We start from the raw sequence: 19,115 nt of genomic DNA, 5'->3' as shown, positions 1-19,115 counted from the left end.
CCGAGGCTTAAGGTTTGCAATATGCCTCGGATCTAACATCTCCGGAGAGAAAGAGGAATATCAGACTCTCCTGTTGGATGTGGACACCTAAACTGTGGACATGGAAAAGATAGTAAATTTATCCGTTTCAGTTCTCCTGGTTTTATGGGGATGCGCGCTTGGAGGCTCGCCCAGTGTTCAAATTGGTGAGTACAGGCTACCCACTAATTCAAAGGAAAACGCGAATTAGCTAATAACAATTCTGTGTGTACAATCTTGGAGAAAACAAAAAAATATATATATATGTGGTTGCACGTTCTCAATTGTTCTAGTGTAACTGGTATTTTGTGTTGATTTCAGGGGGACTTTTTCCAAGGGGCGCGGATCAAGAGTACAGCGCATTTCGGATAGGGATGGTTCAGTTTGGTACCTCGGAATTCAGACTGACCCCTCATATTGATAATCTGGAAGTGGCGAACAGTTTTGCTGTTACCAATTGCTGTAAGTCACAAACATATCTATATATTTTTTTTCATTTAAACAAAGCTTTCCCACCATCCACTCGTGATATCGTTCCCCACATTTTGCATCTTCACAGCCCGAGTTAAGAAATTCATGTTGTTACGATGGAAACGATCGGAGCTCTCTCAGTTTATTTTCTGTACGCAAAAGCAGCGAGACTAAGAGCTGGGTAGACGAGGACGAGCAGACATCGTGTAAGCGGGGGAAAGTTGGTTTCCACAGTAACAGTCCGTCACATCCATTCAATTTTCATTCCTTCGGATTTTAAGATCAAACAGACCACGCTGCATACATATCGATCACCGTGGGTCTTCACATTCAGCAGTCTTTTAAAGCCACTGCTTTTTAACCTGAAGAGTAAAGTGAGATAAATGATTCTTGTAAGCATCAGTACGTTTCTTGAATCAAATGCCATTTTAGGCCATCAGTTCAGTGAAGATTTTTCCTCCCTATTCCTTGAAAAAAAAAAAAAAAAAAAAAAAAAAAAAAACTCGAAACACAGAGATTTAAGCTTCCTCCACAGGTTAATTGTGTTTTCGTCCATGTTTGAAAACTAAGGTGTGACTTCCTGATATTTTCTTTTGCCGATGTCACGTCTTTTCGCACCTCGCAGTGAGCAACGCTCATCCATTGTTGGCTCCTATAGGACAGCCTACATAAAGACTGAGCGTCATGCATAGTGACTGCAGCGGCGCATCGGCATGGGTGTAGGGGGTTGATATGAAACGATGAATCAACAGCCGAGGCGCTGGGAGGATTGGCAGCTTCTTGTGGGAAAGAAGAAAAAAAAAAAGCATGACCAAATCCTCATCACGACGCTCCAATCCAATGAATATGTCACACATTTAACTCCAGCATCACTTCTTAGAGCGTTTTTTTCCCCCATCAGACAGCTGGTGTAAACTCAGTGTCAGCGACTAATGTGATTCAATCGTGTCTTTAGGCTACATTCTTCATAATAACCTGGCTTCTTCTGTGGGCTTTTCTTTGCAATATTCGCAACAACAGGCAGACAGGGTTTAAGGTCGCTATTTTTAATAGCCACGGTTCGTACATTTCATTAGGCGGTTGCCAAGCGACTGCTCCTCTCAACAGCCCCCTTAAACATAAATCAAACGCTTCTGATTGGTGCGCGCATCGGTCCAATCGATTTCATTACCATATAAAAGCTTCCTGCTTGGAGATCCTCGCTGCGTCCGACTGATCACAGCCAGAGCCATGTCGATGTTCAAGTTATTTGTGCCCCCATCTTAGTCACAAAAAAACACGACTGTACTGTGCTGGAAAAGGAAAACAGACCCGTTTACTAACAGTTAGGGATTTGTTTTTCAGACTTCTATAGAAGTACATTTGTCTGCTTGAAATTCTTCATGTATATGTGTTTTGCCATTGATATCTCACATGCCCCATTATTATTATGAGGACCTTGGTGTGTATGTGGTGTTACATAAAAAAACTAATTTGACAGGATGAAAATCTTTGTTAAAAGTTGATCGAAACTGGAATGATACTGGTCTGATTAAGTTAATTAAGTGAGGCTACCTGGGGCAGCAAGGCATGTCTTATTACCATGGCTTGCAGATAAAGCAAGCATGATATGTATAACAGACCATATTTTTAGTTCAAGTTTTTTAAAATGCATATTATGATTAGAAATTAACCCAATAATAATAATCACCAAAAAAAATTCCTCAATGTCAGGCTGGTTAAGCAAAGTATTTAGTGTCAGTGTAATTAACCAAATGGGCAAATTATGTGTGATGGTTTATGCAAACAGCAAAGTACTGAGACCCTGAATGGTGATTGAGTGGGTACAGAAAATGAACACATGATGGATGTTGTGTGAGCGTTACGCCCCTCTGCGGCCCCGAGCAAAGCAAATGACTACCACGCTAAAAAACAGTCGGTACGAAGGTATATCTGTGTTCCTTACACAGACCCCAAGCTGAATTTGTTCATGCATACATGTGGCGCTTCTAAAATGTGTGCGCATGAGCTCTCGTCTAATTGACTTCTTGAGTGGGAGGCTTGAGAGTGGCTGGGGTGAGCTGAGGTGGGTGGGGGCGCTTTTTAATCCAGTAGATGGCAGTCTGCCTCACAATCCGCCTCTGTCTGTAATTATAGTACATTAACACCGCCACTTTTTCTTTTGTTTAAATGTACTTTTTGAAACAGCATGGAGGGGAGAATAAAGGGGAGAAATGTTGAAGCTGACGTGCACTGAAAGCTGAAACACTAACTACAAGTTTTTATAAGCTTCCTGTTGAATTTCAGGAACGATCACACGCTTCCAGTTTGGAAGCTGAAAAGCACAATAAAAGGCTATTTGATTCTGGTGGATTATTGGATGTGAGAGTCAGGTTTACCTTCACTCTATTGCATTTAGTGTATATAAATCTTACCAGCTTTGGAAAAGGGCACCAACCTTTAGACTTAGACTTGCACATTCACCTACAATATGATGTACTGTCTTGGTCGCATGGAGTGTTTTAATTCCTTGCAAGAAATGAGACTCACAAAATATGGAGCACATCACTCTCTGGTTGTACTTGGCCTGTGCAGCAGCATGCTTCATCAATGCAGTGTGTGTCAGAGACAGTGGGAGGGAGGATGATACATTCCTCCATCAATAACGGTTCATCTGGACAGGCCTGCATCTGCTGCCAAGACCAGGGGAGTCGTTGTGACTGTGTATTTGTACGTGTGTACAGTTGCGTTGGTGTGCTGTCCACCCAAAGCAATAAATTTAAAAGAATCTTGTCTGAACTTCCTAGATTGCAGGCACCTCTGAGACTGATGACTAACACACCCTATGAGTTCTTCCTGGTTTGGTGTTGTGTTTCAAATGTAGTTTATTTGCAGCATACTGCCACGAGGGCTCCTACTCAGCCAGCTGAAGCACTTACTTCTGCAGATCTTTAAGTTTGAGAAATAGCTTGCGACGATGCCTTCAAGGTTGTCTCAGCTTCGATGTGGGAACAGAAATCCTGCATAACGAAGCAAGTTTGAAAGATGTGGGCATTTACCAGTCACGGAGATTCAGTGAAGGGTGATATCAAGATGCATTATGAGCAGTGCAGGATAGTGGGGAAGTCTTGCTGCGTCAGTTGGGTCCATTCATTCATATAATGTGTCTCTTGAGGGTTTTTCCAGCTTGCCTTAAAAATATGTATTCAGAAATTCATGCTGACAGCAGCGAACATTTTTAACTGTGATGTGCTGGATGTTTTTAGAACGTTTGTGTAATTGTCTTTTCTTTATTTTCTTGGTTTCTGATAGTAAAGGTATAGGAGCAGCAGCACTTCAGTGTTTTCTATGAGATTAGATATTTCATCTGTTTAACCAGCAACAGAAAACTCCCTCCACTGTTTGCCTTTTCTTGTAGTTTAAATCACAAAGTAAAATAATTGGGAATCCCCCCAATGACTAAAGTTGATGAATTTGATGCATGAACAGTCTCTAAAATGCAGCACAGCCATAGTTTGCACCTTTGTTATTAGCACCTTCTCTGACACACAGAGCATTATTCTCTCTTCCCTTTTCCTAATTGGACAAACCACCTGCACAACAAGGGTACAGGACTATTGAAGGCCATTTTGTATAGGATTCCTAACAGTTATCAGTAGTAAAGTGATCTGTAATCCGAAAGTGAAAATGCTTGACATGCTGTAGTTAAGGATTATGCTGATGTGAAATGAATGTATTTGTTCTGTCACTGTTTTTGAGATCTTGATTGTACAGAAGACATTAAAGGTGGAAAGCCATCTAATGGTTGATACACCTATTGTATTACTATATTTCACAATAAGACTGTCACATATGAAGTTATTGAAATTATGTTTTATTTGTAGAAGTATGTTAAATGAGTTTCCAATGTGTCAGCCCAGTTTGTAGCACAGTTAAATTTTGGTTAACTTAAAATTGCTGTTCCTGCAAGGCTCATTCCCTTCAGTAAAAAACAATTACAACTACATTAAACTAATCAATTTTCAAAAGTTATAATGTTAATTATAAGCAACATAAAATTGAACAAGCACGATCATTAAGCTGTAAAACAAGTCTTCCAGCATAAATGGGTCTGTGGCTGTTTCTGAAGTTGCATTTATAAGTAGGCTAATTATTAGAGCAACGACACACTATACCACAGGTAACTATACAATAACTTTTGTCTGTCAGTTTCCCCAGTGACAGTGTTCATTTTTCTACTGCTTCAAAGTTCACTTGAACCCCTATCCATCAGCACAGTGTAGCTCAGTTACCAGTCTTAAGAGACCCAACTGCAGGAATGGACTAAACCATTAGGACTTTTCAGCAGGGGGATACAAGAAGCAGTCCATCAAGACCCAAGTGTGTTCAGTTTACTTAACGTAACAGGTTAATATTTTAAAGTTAATTCAAAGTTAATTCCAAGCCTAATCATGGCCTCCCCATATTAAGGCTATGGTAACATGGTTCCACTATTTCTTGGATGTCTTGGATGTCTTGGATGCTCCATATGATGAGACTTTTGCCTCGGTACAGTCACTGTACCAATAAAAAAATACTGAGAAAACTTCTTCTGCTGCTACGTGTATCGTATGCACCCATACTCTAGGTCTAACACCCACCTTTTATCCAAGCCAACCTCTCTTCCTCCTCTGAGACCAACTGAGCAGTTTGAGGTCACTGACAGCTGGCTGGCGATTTAACACTTCAAAGTTCTTGTTTGTCATGGTTGAATCATGTCATACTGTAATTTCATGCATCTAAATGCACGCGCATTCCAGGGTCGCGCATATTCAGCGACCTTGCTGCATGATCAAAAGCCTGAACCGACCATATACATGCACTGCAAAGAATTGGTTATAGCCAATTTATTGTTCACACTTAATTAAGTGCATTCCCCTCCATTTCAGAGAGAGCTGTGAAATATTAAATAGGCCTGGGAGCACGGCGGTCAAAAAAATGAGGCTAAAAACCCTCTATGGATCTCAGCTTGCCCTGAATACAGCCCCAACCAAGCCCTTATCACTGTGCCCTCAAAAAATACAAGCCTGAGATAGCATAGGATGATTCAAAGGTCTCAGATGGACGTTGCCTCCTGTCTCATATCCAATGTCTTAGTTTTCATCCGCATCCGCCGCAGGTTGCTCAAATGCATTTGTGCTCTAAGCTTGAAAGGAAAAAAAGTTTCTTGTCCTCCAGTGACAGTTGCAAGTACATCTCAAAGTCTCTACACGAACTACATTTTAGGCCAGAACAGGAGCTTAAAATCATAATTTATTCATGATACAAAGACAAGAGACAAGCTGAGACAAAGCTAAATGTGTGTTGTGCTGGCTTTAAGAGAGTCAGCAGCTTATAGTAGACAATTTAAAAAATACAGAATCAATTTCAAACTCAACCAAAATGTCAACGATTTTGTCAATAATTCCTATTGCATTTAAACTTCACAGTCAAATAAGATAAACATAAGTCTAATTGCAGTTTAGCAGAGCTTTCAAACTTTTGACAGCCTTCATCAAAGGCAATATGATTTGGATTGACTCATCACAAGGGAAGCAATAACTTGAGTCAGTGTGATTATATGACGAAGATTAGATCAAACACAGCCGCAATATCTAAGAATAAAAACAGATTCTTTACTCAAACTGTGCTGTTTCCAGCGCTAGGCATGGATGCTCACGCTCAATTTCATTTCATTTTTGTTTTCCCTTTGGTTTTTCTGAGGTTGTTTGACATTTAGCTTCCAAGCACGAGTACTGAGTATCCAGTATTCATCCCCTGTAGTCACTATGAAGCACGGCAACTTGATCATATACAGAAACCCTGCAGAAGGTCTCATCTCAGTACAGAGCAGAGAATTTAGACCCTATGTTTTTGTATTGATTGAAATGAGCTGGCATTAAGTTTTTGTAGAACGTATGTCCATTTGGATTTACCTGAACAGCAGCATTGCTAAGGGAGGGATGATGCAACATGGAGTCACCTTATTGGCTTTCATTGAAAGATGACGGTCAAAGCTTTCAGGGCGAATATCATGCTTTTATACAGTGGGAAATGACATTTATTAATTATTTCATCCACTCATGTGTTAATGTATTTATTCTTAACACACACAAAAAACAGTGTATCGGCACCAGCACTGAGACTGCCTCATTTAAGCACAGACTTTTATCCTAAAAAGACAAAACCCAAGCTTTATTCTTGGCTCTCCATCTAGATGTCCGCTCCTACATCTATGATAATCTGTAAAAATAAAAAACCCATTCATTCTTCTCCAGCCTTTCATCAAGCCCTAAAAGCCTGTCCGTTGACAACAGCATCAATGCCAACAACGCCACTTACTCTTGCCGTTTCAATATGAGAACTAGTTAGGTTTCAGAGAGTAGCTGTCTCCACAGCAGGAGGGTAGATTTATCATAAGAGTCAAGCACCGTGTCATAGAGATGCTGTGTAGCTAGAATGATTATAGATCAGCTGTCTTGGCCACGTAGAATTCATCACTGTTAAGATGAAGAGCTTAGTGTTACAACAGCATCCATAAAGTTTTGGCTGAATGGAGTTTGGGAGAATGTATGTGCAGTTCCAATACACTAAAAATCGTATTTTATTTTTGTTTGTTCAAAGAAAATAGCTAAAACATGAACATGTGTAAAATAACTTATTGAATCAAATATGTATAATCATGTTATTAACAAAGCTATACTTCAAGTAATGGGCTGATTTCTGTTTAAGAGGCCTATATGAATCTGACATGTATATTTGTGCAGTCATTTAACAGAGAATGTGTAGTTTTTTTTCATTAATTCAGTGAATAACCTTTAGTTCTGCTGAAGGAGGATGCTCATTAGCATGCATAAAGGAGAATCTGTCCTTCCCATCATCGCGGCGATTAAGATTTGATCCGGTTGCCTCGTCTGGTCTAACAGGGTGTTCTTGTCAAAGTTATTATGATTTGATGCCGTTTGTGTCGAGCGTGCCGAGAGAGAACGAGAGATTGGGACAAAGGGAAAGAAATAAGAAATGAGGAATTAAAAAGACTGGAATAATTTGTCTTTACAATTTGATAAGCAGCAGACAGACAGACAGACAGACATGTTCCAGTGCTCGCTGTTGTTGTAATGTTATGTTTCACCGAGCAAAGTCTGAATGCAATGTAAATGTAGGAGATGCTTTCTTTAGGCAGACTGTGTCCTTTTCAAAGGGCAGGATGACTCAAACTAAAGGTGGATAAGATTGCAGGGGAAAAAACCTTGGAGGGCTGGAATTTGCAACAGCACAGAGGCATTTTTTCTTTCTGTGAGGCACATTAACAAGGACAAAAAAACCAAAAAACTATTAATACAATATAGATTTATGGAGGTATAGTATTCCAATGAGGAGGGCAGATGAATTTCCCTGCAGGTTTCTTTAGCCCTGTCTCTTAACCACGACTCACTTTGTTCTCTTCATTTGGAGCTCCATTTGAAATATTTCTATACATTGTCCATAGTGCTGTTAAACACTGCCTGTTTTGCAGACAGCAGTATTGTACTCTTACAACAGCTTGTTCCCTAATGGTCTGCCTGCTTAAACAAAAAGGTCTCATCTGGACTGTAGCCAGCGCATCTCAGCAGCTGTTGGCTTGTCAGTTGCCTTTTCTACAGATCATGCACAATTTTTCTTTCACGCATCAAAGGGTGCAAACTGTTAAAATGATATTAAACTGCCCTTTTCAGAGCAGGAATAATGCTAAAAATAAAAAAGGCACTCCAGAATACTGTTTAACAACACAAATGATTGACTGGAGTTCAAGAATGAACTATCACAAAAAGTGTTTACTTGGATTTCATTCATGTACCAGTGGAGCTCCCCTACTGATTTACTCTGCCAGGATGTTTGTCTCCATTAAAGGAGCCTCATGTGGAGCCCTGTAAGGCCACAGTCTGTAGGCGGTTTCTTTGATCCGACCATCTCAGTCAGATCTGGATTTGATGGAGGGAGGGAGCACAGAGGTTGGGCATAGGGTAGTTTTCTGTTTTTAAGGTGGTAACGTCATGAATATTTCATTGTTTCTTTCAAGTGTTGTATAGGTGGGTTTTAATTTTCTCATGCATTTTTTTTTTTTTTTGTCAGTCACCCGGCTGTTCAGCTCAAACATGAAAAAGAGAGAGGAAAACTTTCAAGCTATCAAAACACTTTGAAGGGAACAAAGGGAGCAAAGGTGGAGGAGATGAGCACAGAAACACCAAACAGTTTGCCAGGAATAAGATTAGAACAGTTGTTACAACAGTTGGAGGTTAGAAGATCAAACTGATTGACCTCCACATGGTGAACCCCTGTTCATTTGCCAGAATGATAGAATTGGAACAATGGTGATTTATGCATAGACAGTTTCCCTGCTTAAATAAATTAAATCATTTCATTTGCACAACAATCTGTTATTGATTGATGGTGACAGTGGCAGCAGCTGTCAACAAAACAAAAGTCACACTCTCTGAATCTTAAACGACTTTCTAGTTAAGGTGTCCTCCTTAATCTAGAAGCAGAGAGGTTAAATGGCATTGTCTTTATTCTTTACAACACAGCAAACACATGATTGTTAGTCCTTCTAAAACTGCAGGTACCTGTGAAAAGTGTTAGCATAGTGTTTTTTTTTTTTTTTGTTGTGTTTTTTTTTTTTTGGTTCCGCTGTCTCAGCTATCACTCACATACACAATAACGTAAGTGTGTTGTCTGTCTGTAGGCTTTCCCTTGTAGTATTAGCTTTTCTGTGACAGCAAATGAATCAGTCACACATCAATATGATGCAATGCTCCATGCAAAAATCACAAAATACTAAATATTATAAATTAGCATATGAAAAGCATAATCAGCAGTGTCAGTCGCACAGCACAGATAAGGTCAAATTGGCAACAGTAAAAGCAATTCAGAGTGCAAAGTGACCACAAGGACAGCCAAGTATGCAGTGGGTGCCAGGACAAAGCATTTAAATTGACAATGACATTGACAATTAGATGTGACAAAGCAAAGAACTTGGAGAGACACATGACAAGTTAGAGAGAGAGAGAGAGAGAGAGAGAGAGAGATAGGATTTCAGCCAACGGCTGCGTTCACAGAAGCTAGGTCAGCCTCCATGTGTCCTGGCAGGTGAGACTGTCATGTGTGACCAGTGTCTGAAAGAGTTGACAACCAAGCTGACACACGCTCAGGTAGAAGACAATGTAAAGACACAGCAGGCAGGAGACTATTCCCAACTGTCTATTTCATCCTGAAAACTAATGGAGACAAGTGAAGTTGCTCATACACTGTAGAGGTAGATTCTGAGTTTGGACCATGTGCGTTAGCTTTGGAGACCTACAGTTTAAGTTCCTGTCAAGTGCTGTGCAAACATTTCAAAATGATACAAGCAGAAAAAAAACTCCAGCACATGTCTTGGCAGCTCCACTCCCCCCCTGCTGTGATAAAACAGCACGAGAATCTCTGAAAAAGGGGGGCAGCTCAATAAATGATCTCACATTTTCAGATCTTCTGAAAGGAAGTCACAGCATTATGTGTGATAAAGTATATCCAGAAGGTGACCATGTATTTGCTGGCTAAATAAATAGGATTTCAGGACGGACACAGATTTTCAGACTTGAGGGTCAGCTCACCCACGTTAATCTGAACTTGTGCAATCGGAGAACGGTTGAACAGATGGAGTTATGAAAATCACTTTTGGAAGTAAAACCATTTGGAATTATCAAAATTTATTTCATATTATTCAATGGGTTCTGGCACAGCTACAATGTATTATTTATTTTTTCAGCAATGCAAACAGATTACTTCAGAGCAAATATCTGTGTGCCATGGTCCATACAACAGAGGTGCTTGTTAAAAATAGTCCAATTTGCATGAAAATCTCACATAGCGAGGAAGACATAAACTCCCACGAAAGGACTGCAGCTGCAACCAACCTTACTGTCTAATGCTCTTTTTATTGTTGAAAGCCAGGGCCTCCAGAAGGTCACAACAAGTAAGAATATTGTGTAATCTCTGTCTTTTTTTCCCCCTATGGGGCTTTTTACCAGCTCTAATTCCAAGTGTGTAAGCTTTGACAAAAACACAATGTCAACACTGATAATGTGCAGGAGAGCGCTGCGTACGAAACATGAAGCCATTCTCAGGAGTTGCAGTTTGCCACTTGTTAGGATTTTTTTTTTATATATATATATAAAGCATCTCATCTCCTTTTTGTAATTCATAAATGTTTAATTATGTCAGCTTGTTAGCTTCCCTAAATATATTGTTTAATAGCACAGTATAGGTAATGCGTTTATTGTATGATAGCATACATCGTTGCATCGCAACAATTCCAGTGAGGATGTTTCTTAGCAGTGCTTTACTCCAGATCTGGAAGGCTTATAAAATGGTTCAAACATGAGGGCCACGATAGCTCCAAAAATCAAAACACTTGCAGCAAAATATTTCTTTTTATTGATTAAAACTTGGGCGGCACAGGGGTGTGATGGTTAGCACTGATGCCTCACACCAAGAAGATTCCGGGTTCGAATCCAGGCCGACTGGGGCCTTTCTGTGTGGAGTTTGCGCAGGACAAGCAGTTACAGAAGATGAATGCAAACTGAATGAATGATTAGAACTTGGCACTTATCCCCAAAACTACAAAGTAGACATAGTTGGAATTAATTAGATAAATCTGTATTATTATTATTTTTTTTAATATAGAATCCAAATAACCTGATATGATATGATGGACAAAGAAAAGACTTTGGATGTAGATGTATAAATACATTACTGAATGGAAATAGTGACGGCTTGTTGTGTGACGATCAGTAACGGATGGTTAAACTAAGGGTCAAGGAAGAGATGTCGAGTCAGGGGTCAAATGGAGATGGTGAGCTGATGAGAGATACAAGGTCGTCTTGTGCGACCCGGGAAGCTGAGATTCATGGTGTTGGTGACATGTTTCCCCTTGCGGCTCCTCTAATGAAAGAGAGAGCCCAGGGAACAAGAAAGCAGTGTTTTGTTTTTGAGAAAGGACTAAAACCGGAGGACGCCTAAAGTAAAAACCTGAAAGTATGCGCCACGTGTGTCATTTGGAATCACCAAACAAATCATTATGTGCGTTAATGTTTCTTCTCTGTCTGATCGCTATGGCAGCTGCTCTCTCGGATGCTGAATGAAGCCTTGTTTTTGTTAGATGTAACTAATTTTGCTCTGGCAGGTTCCAAGATCATTAGAACATAGAACCGCAGATCGAGAGTCTGCTTTGGTATTTCCACAAAAGGTCAGTGAACATGTGGTACGTTTTATTACAGGAGGCGGATGAAATGCGTACAAAGTAGCTGTGTGTGATGTATGGGCTGGCTTTGGAGAATCAATATGGCTGAAGAATTCTGCTTTGTGCTTAGTGGGATGGATTGGTGCGTTCGTGCACCGAAACACAAGACAGTACTCCACGGCATGTTTATTGTGCTACAAATGAGCCTTCGCAGAGAGCTGCTATTAGTTGGATTATTATTATTTATTTTTTTTGTTATGTAATCTCTGCAGAAAGAACATTTCTCATGCTGGCCCGTATTGTATAGAAAAATATGTATGTGCCAGAAGAGCTGTTCTTAAAAGCTCTAATCCATAAGTAGTCCTTAAAACAGACTGTGCGCGATTTACAACACCATTTTTTTGTTAGGCTATTGCTCTGTAGGGAGCAATGAATTCAAATCACTGTAAAACCAAATGAGCCCTGCTGAATCCATTAGACAATATAATGAAAGCTACCTGCTAATTTTTGCGCTGTCATAAATTATACCACAAATTTAACCTTCAGCGTTACATTTAAAGAGCAGCAAGAATGTGATTTATTCTTGATAGATGAAATGTGTATCTTCTCAAAATTTTGATTACTCTCTTCCAATCAGATCTGTATAAATAGGACTAAAAAGAGGAATGCATCTGAAAGTAAAATTATTCCAGCTTAATGGGCAACAGTGCAAATGTAGCCTGACTTAGTGCCTCTTTGGTAGATGTGATATTGGCATTCAGTAATTTTGTAGATAATGTTTTTAATGAATTCTTCTTTGTCGTGTTTTCATTTAATGTATTTTCGTTGGATTTTGCTTTTGCAAAAAAAAGAAAAACATGTTTCAGATTTTTAAGAATTTCCAGGACTGTGGATACCAGCCCAGTGCAACCTGATAGACATGCTGTAAAAGATTTTAATGTCAAAGCCGAGCGAAAACTGGTGATTGATTCATGCAACCATTTTCATCAACTTCACATTAAACATGACTGATTTAAAAAAATAAAAAAATAAAAACCATTCCCATTTAAATGTTTTGACTTTGGTAGGTTTATTGATTTTAAACTCACCAGAGGAATCCTGGTGAGGACTTTACATTGTTAGTTATGTGATTTAGCCACGGTAGTCAGCAGTCCTGCTTAGTCAATAAATGACATAAATGAGCTGTTCAGGCAGATTCCGAGGACCCCCATACGGCCGCTCCTCACCCACTGCCTTCAGCTACAGTATTCAGAAATGCTTAGAAAGCAACGAAAAGCAGAGCTAAACTGACGACGAGGACATGCTTGACAATGATCACATGCTGCGCCTTTAGTATAAGGGCATTCATCAGACTCTGTTCTGGTGAAACCTACATCCTCCATGCACAGCCATCAGAAAGCCTCCAGGAAACAGGTCAGTGAACAAAAGAGAGAGAAAGAGACATGGAGACATAGGAGAAATAGGATGGGAGGCGGGAGGAGGAGGGGTCAGAAGTTGATAAGAACTGAGCTGTAGTGTTCTTCTAGAGACCAGCTGCCGGAAGAGCTGCTCAAAGGCAGACAAAAACACTTCCCAGTGGGCTTTGCTGGCCCACACTGACACCTCCCAGAAGTCTTCCTATCGGCCACTCAAAAGCATGACTTAGAGCTGTCACCCAGGCAACAGCCTGCAGTGCTGCGCTGCACGTATGTCCATGTTATCAGTGAAAGACCAATAATCATCGCCATAATCACGATATTTCCAGATGAAACTTTATTCTATCATTTGAGCTTGTGTAACCTTTTCACATTTAAGAACAATTTCTGCTTGTCGTATAAATGGTAGTCTGTTCAAACCGATGGAGCTGCGAATCTAAGCCTTTCTGCTGATTGCATTTGCTGTTTTCTGAAAGATGACATTTAAAGCCTCAATGCTGCATAAAATGATGTAGGTGAATATTTGCTGCTGTGTAGACAAAGAACATGGCTGAAATATGTTACCCTGGCAACAGCCTTCAGAGGGAATGAAACCAGATCACGCCTTCGTGGGCTGCAGACAGAGCTTTTAGAAGTAATAAAACACACTCCATGAATTTGATAGGTTTCTGATAAATATTTTTGCTTTTAGTAAGTGTTGCAGGTTGCAGACTGATGAAATGTAGTCAATCATGCACAGTCCTTTAACCTAAAGAAAACATTTGAGGATAGTGTGAATAGGGATTCAGCTCTGGGCTAAACATTGTGTTAATTGAGAGAGGAAGAAAAATGAATGAAGTTTCAAAATTGTTATTGTGTCAGAGCCTCAAGTCAAAAACCTCTCTGTTCATTTTCTGTATCTGAGCCCTAATGATAAGGATACAATTTAACAAGAGTTTTTAGGAAGACAGCCATGAATTTGGACTGGAAAGCTACAGCACTTCAAGCTATTAGACAGGAGGACAGTGAAAAACCCTAAAAATGTTGAGATCACCCAGGACAGAAAAAAATGAGACTTTTTTAAGAAAGGTGTCTATTGTCTAAGATTCATTCATTCATCTTCTGTACCCGCTTATTCCTGTTAAGGGTCACGGGGGTCTGCTGGAACCTATCCCAGCTGTCATCGGGCGAGAGGCGGGGGTACACCCTGGACAGGTTTATTGTCTAAGATGCAAAAGAGAAATAAAAATGCATTTTTTAAAAAGGGAAACTTAAGAAAATATGTCTATATTTCTGATCATGACGATGAGTAGGTCTCATGCAATAAGTGTTTAAGTAGTCTAGATTCAGTCATAGCGATCCCTTGTAGGTTAGCATGAAGACTGCTAATTGCCTGAGACCTGGTTCCAGCCAAGAACAGGTCTGGCACATAACCCCCCTTTAAAACACCGACTTACAACTCATAGATCCCCTGAAGGTTTCCTTAAGTGCGGCTGAAGCTCAGTGCTGGCTTCGGCTGTCGTCATCTTGGCAGTGCTTGACTCTGCCTAATTTCTGACTAACTGAAAAGTGGGCAACGTGGTGGAGCGTAAGTGGAAATGAGGCAGTAAGTGACGCCAAGGCAGCCAGAAATCAGCTTCCTTGATCGCATGGAACATGAGAACATTGCTGAAATATAATAATCTATTTTTTGTACTGTTTTGGAATAGACTGACAAACCACCAAGTTTGTCCAGTCTTTTGGAGATACACAAAGTCAAAGTCTGTCTGTGCAACAACTATATCAGGGATGGAAAGGTTGGTGTCTTTAAGCCGCCACGGCAACTGCTGACAGATTCGTTTTACATAAAAGCCCCAATGTCCCGAGGTGTTTTTTTGGTGGTGAGAACAGCAGTGGAGAAGATGAGATATCTAACAGTCAGTTCTGTTTGCTGTGACTGGACTGCTGATGACTGTCACCACACTGACGTGGCGTGTGAATGTGTGTGTGTTTGTGTGTGTGTGTTATACACTGATTCACCATTTTGCATTTGCACTGGTCTTCTATTAAGTAGCAGATAGTTTTGTTAATGTTTATTTAATGAATATTGCCCCCCTTTGACCACTGCAACTACATATGGCAGATGTGTGTTTTTAACTAATGAGTCAACTTCCTTGGATCTTGACATTATGACATTTAAACATAACGACAGCAAAGTTATGGCTTTGCAGCTGTCTCACTACGATCAGAGGTTTAGGTCTCATTAGGGATGATCAAACTGACTTAATTTGCAACAAAAAGCCCAAACATTATCTTTCACCCTGCCTCAAATTTCACATCAATGCAAGACATATTACATGTTAGCGGAAGTTGCTTTATTCGCTGTTAATTTATGCATGTTTTATCTTTTGATCAGCATTAAAGCAGTCGTGTAAACAGTGGCAGAGCAGTGGAGATGCCTTCAGTGCCACGGTGGAGAAAATGAGGTCAGCTAATTGGGACGGCTAAATATATTTCACAGGGTACACCTTCTCCTTGGAAGGTGATAGACTCTGCCAGAGTCGCTACTGCAGCAGATTTAACTTCCTTGTGATGATGAGGCGATTAGAAACTCCTGATGACCAGAGAGCGTCTAATGAGTGCTTAGACAGCTGTGATACAAACACTGCACAGGAAATGTTTTGCTACAAAGAAAGTTGACTTGTCGGGGTCCATCCATTAACCTTATACCAGCTTCAGACATAACAAAAATAAATGCAAATGATCCACGTCGTTTGTTGCTTAATGCTGCTGAGCATCTGCTGCATATTCTGTGCAAATCAAATCAGTCCATTAATCACTATCAAAATGCAGCAGAGAATACGCTGTACATAATATAACAACAATAAAAGTATGATTAAAGTCAAATTGCATTTTTGTATGAAAGTCCTAACTAGACACATAATTAGTCATACAATTAAATAAATAAATTCCTCAGAACACGCATTGCCACATTGCCATGCATTTGTATGAAGTGAGAAGACAATTACTCTTGCAGGCAGTGCCTATAAATAAATACATTAGCCATATGCACGCATCAGCAGGTGCCACATATAGTCAAGGGAGGGCCTTACAATCAACACTGAATATTTGGAAAATCACCAGTGAGGGATCCCAAATCTCTACAGCACAATATGGCATTAAAGCTGCTGTGTTAAATGTGAAGATCTAAAAGGAACAGAAGCAAGGATTGATTCAGGCTCCATTCGCGCAACTCTCTATGCCTTTATGATAAAGAAAGCATTTTCTTTCCAAATATTCCAGTGCAGAAAGTGCAGATACATATCTTCTACACTTTGTTGTTTTCTTTCTTTGTTGTTCTTTTTCTACATTTTACATACTACACCAACCATTGCCTGCCTTGTTTTTGGGCTATGTACAGTTTTAATTTAGTTATATTTCTCATGTTTTATTTCCTCAAATGGCTAATCTACTGTGGCATTACTGGCTCATGGATGGAAGAATCCAGATTTTTCAAGTGAACATCGGACCAACAAGATCACTCATCCGTAACCAGACATAAACAAATCAGCTGCATAGACACTAGAACACATGTATCTACAATATATTATGTACTATGCATCATTGTCTGTAAGCACAATGTTAGGATTAAAAGGGCCCCGAATCCAAAGTATGTTTATCTTGCTTGAACATTCCCCAGATTAAGTACAAACGCATTTATTTGTTAATGCTTTTTTTCACTTTATCTTTCTGAACACAATGATCGAGAGGGAAAACTGGCTCTGAACTACAACTTTCCGGCCCAGCAGTGAGCAATAATCAGACTTGTTCCAACATTGTGCTCGTGGTGCCTAATTAGGGTGACCTCGTCAACACTACAAAAAGAGATTTATCCAGTCACGTCTTTTTTTGCCGCTCACAGGGGGATTTCTAGGGGGCAAATAGTTGCTGGTTTCACTGAAAAGCACTCAGATGTGACAGAGCTTAATGGCTTTTTCCACAATCCTCAGTGTTTCTGAGAGTTTCTGTTTGTGGCAGGCTTTTCTTTCTTAATTAAACATTTCCAAATTCCCTATCGAAGAAGTGCACGTTAACGTCTCGCCCATTAAAAACCTCCTGCTCTTCGTTCTTCCGCGGTCACATCCCACAGCCAGCAGAAACCTCAGATCAGTTGCTGCCCAGACAAATGGTTAGCACATTGCTTCTAGATGTGAATTACCATATTTGGTAAAAAAAAAAAAAAAAAAAGTAACATGTTGTCAAACTGTTCGCTCTGCATAAGCTGCTGCACAGTCATGGGGATATCCAGTCTCTAAGCATGAGCTCAGAGAGTTTTAATCCTGGGCAAACTCAGCAAGCTCACCAGCGAGACTATCAGCACAGAAAGCCTTAGCAACATGACAATGGATGGATGTGACAGAGACAGAAAGACGCTCTACAGCTCCATTACCTTCAGGAAATGGCAGTAAGGGTGCTAGGGTGGATTTATTCTGTTTTATGATGCCATGATGAAATAGGAGTTTTCTATTTCTTTCTATCTAGGAACAAATATAAGCTTTGGCTGCTTTTGCAGAGAGTTCTCATGTCATACAACACAAAATATGACAGTGACTTACAAACACATGACATCTACTGTATCTGAGGTGCACAAAGAATTTAATGCAAGAGAATATAAAATAATGTATAGTATTGTCTTGGTGAGATTCACCTTCTTCTAATGATAGAAGATGTCAGAAAACCTATACATGACCATATTCAGTAAAAGATTGATTCTCACAGCTGACCTCATCACAAGAAGACATCGTTGATATTGAACCACAGTGGCTAGTATCCAATCTGTCTTAAAATCAAATCAGTCTAACAATTTATAGCGGAAAAACCAACCAGAATATCAAAAATAAAATTATTCTTCACAGAGCAGAATGGCTCCTTAAAAGCATGGACAAGGATTACTATCAAAAATGTACTATTCTGTTCAATCTATCCATCCCAATGGACTCCATATCATTATTTATAAGATTATTAAAGGGTTTGAGTGTAAAAATATACAAAAGAAACAGTAATATCTCCAGCGGACAGATTATTGGATTAGTAGAATTCCATTGATACTCTATGTGCAATAGTGTAATATATATGAATATTAGAATGATGCCAGGAATAACCACAGCAGCTGAAGAAAGAGCATTAACTTTTACTTATCCAATTAATATGTAGCATGTTACATTGTGAGAAAAAAATATTTTGGTTGTTTTAAATGGTAACAGAAAAATGTGAGATAGAGTAAGCAACAGTTGACCCAATAAACTGAACTGGATTTCGCCTCAATTCATACCGATTTTTAACTATACATATTTTGCACGCTACCTGTTAGATATAAATAAATCAGTTATTCCTGAAATGATTGTCATTTGTTTCAGGCTTCATTCCGGTCAATCATCTGCATGAATAGAGTGTCATAACTCACTGAACATGTAATCTAACCTACGTATCGGCTTAGGGATGTTTCATTCCCCCTCGTTGAACTGTAGAAAATCATTCTCCTGTTAGACTGTGACAGCTAACAGACGACACACTTTAGGTTCTGTTAGCTTGCAATAAGACAAAAGTGAAATTACATTAGCGAGGTCTCATCTCGCCAAATTAATGGCCACTGTCATCTGCTATAAAGATTAGGGACGGTGTCACAGTATGACGGAGGCGATCGGACTGCTGTTCACCGTTTGTCTCGTTTGGCTGCGATGAACGTTTAATTGATCATGTCAACGGATCTGTACAGCTTTTAAAACATTTGAAACACTGGCGGTGGATTAAATCTGGCCTCGGCCACGCTATTTTGGCCTATTCTGGATGTACTCTTTGTGTTGTGGAGCTCTGATTATGGGCTGAATTTTTGGAAGATTAGGGAATGAGTACACTTTCACTGCTCCATACATTATTGTTTGAAATTATTTTGTACAGCAAAATAAATTATTTCAGTATGAAGAAACCAGACAATTTAT

The 19,115-nt window shown here is 39.7% G+C and overlaps 1 protein-coding gene across 2 annotated transcripts in view; it reads left to right on the top strand.

Annotated features, from left to right (window-relative positions):
• The first annotated feature begins 291 nt into the window (after nucleotides 1-291).
• The window catches only part of gria2b (glutamate receptor, ionotropic, AMPA 2b), a 38,249-nt gene continuing 19,425 nt past the window's right edge, over nucleotides 292-19,115 (top strand). For both annotated transcript variants that reach the window (XM_084550169.1, XM_084550168.1), the window contains exon 1: nucleotides 292-480. In XM_084550169.1, coding sequence (XP_084406295.1) covers nucleotides 393-480 — 88 coding nt within the window. In that variant the 5' untranslated portion in view covers nucleotides 292-392. The remainder of the gene's footprint in view (nucleotides 481-19,115) is intronic.

The sequence above is a fragment of the Chelon labrosus genome (assembly GCF_963514085.1).
Source record: "Chelon labrosus genome assembly, chromosome: 8".
Classification (NCBI taxonomy): domain Eukaryota; kingdom Metazoa; phylum Chordata; class Actinopteri; order Mugiliformes; family Mugilidae; genus Chelon; species Chelon labrosus.
Note: the sequence above shows the minus strand (reverse complement) of the source record. Positions and strands in the feature narration are given on the sequence as shown.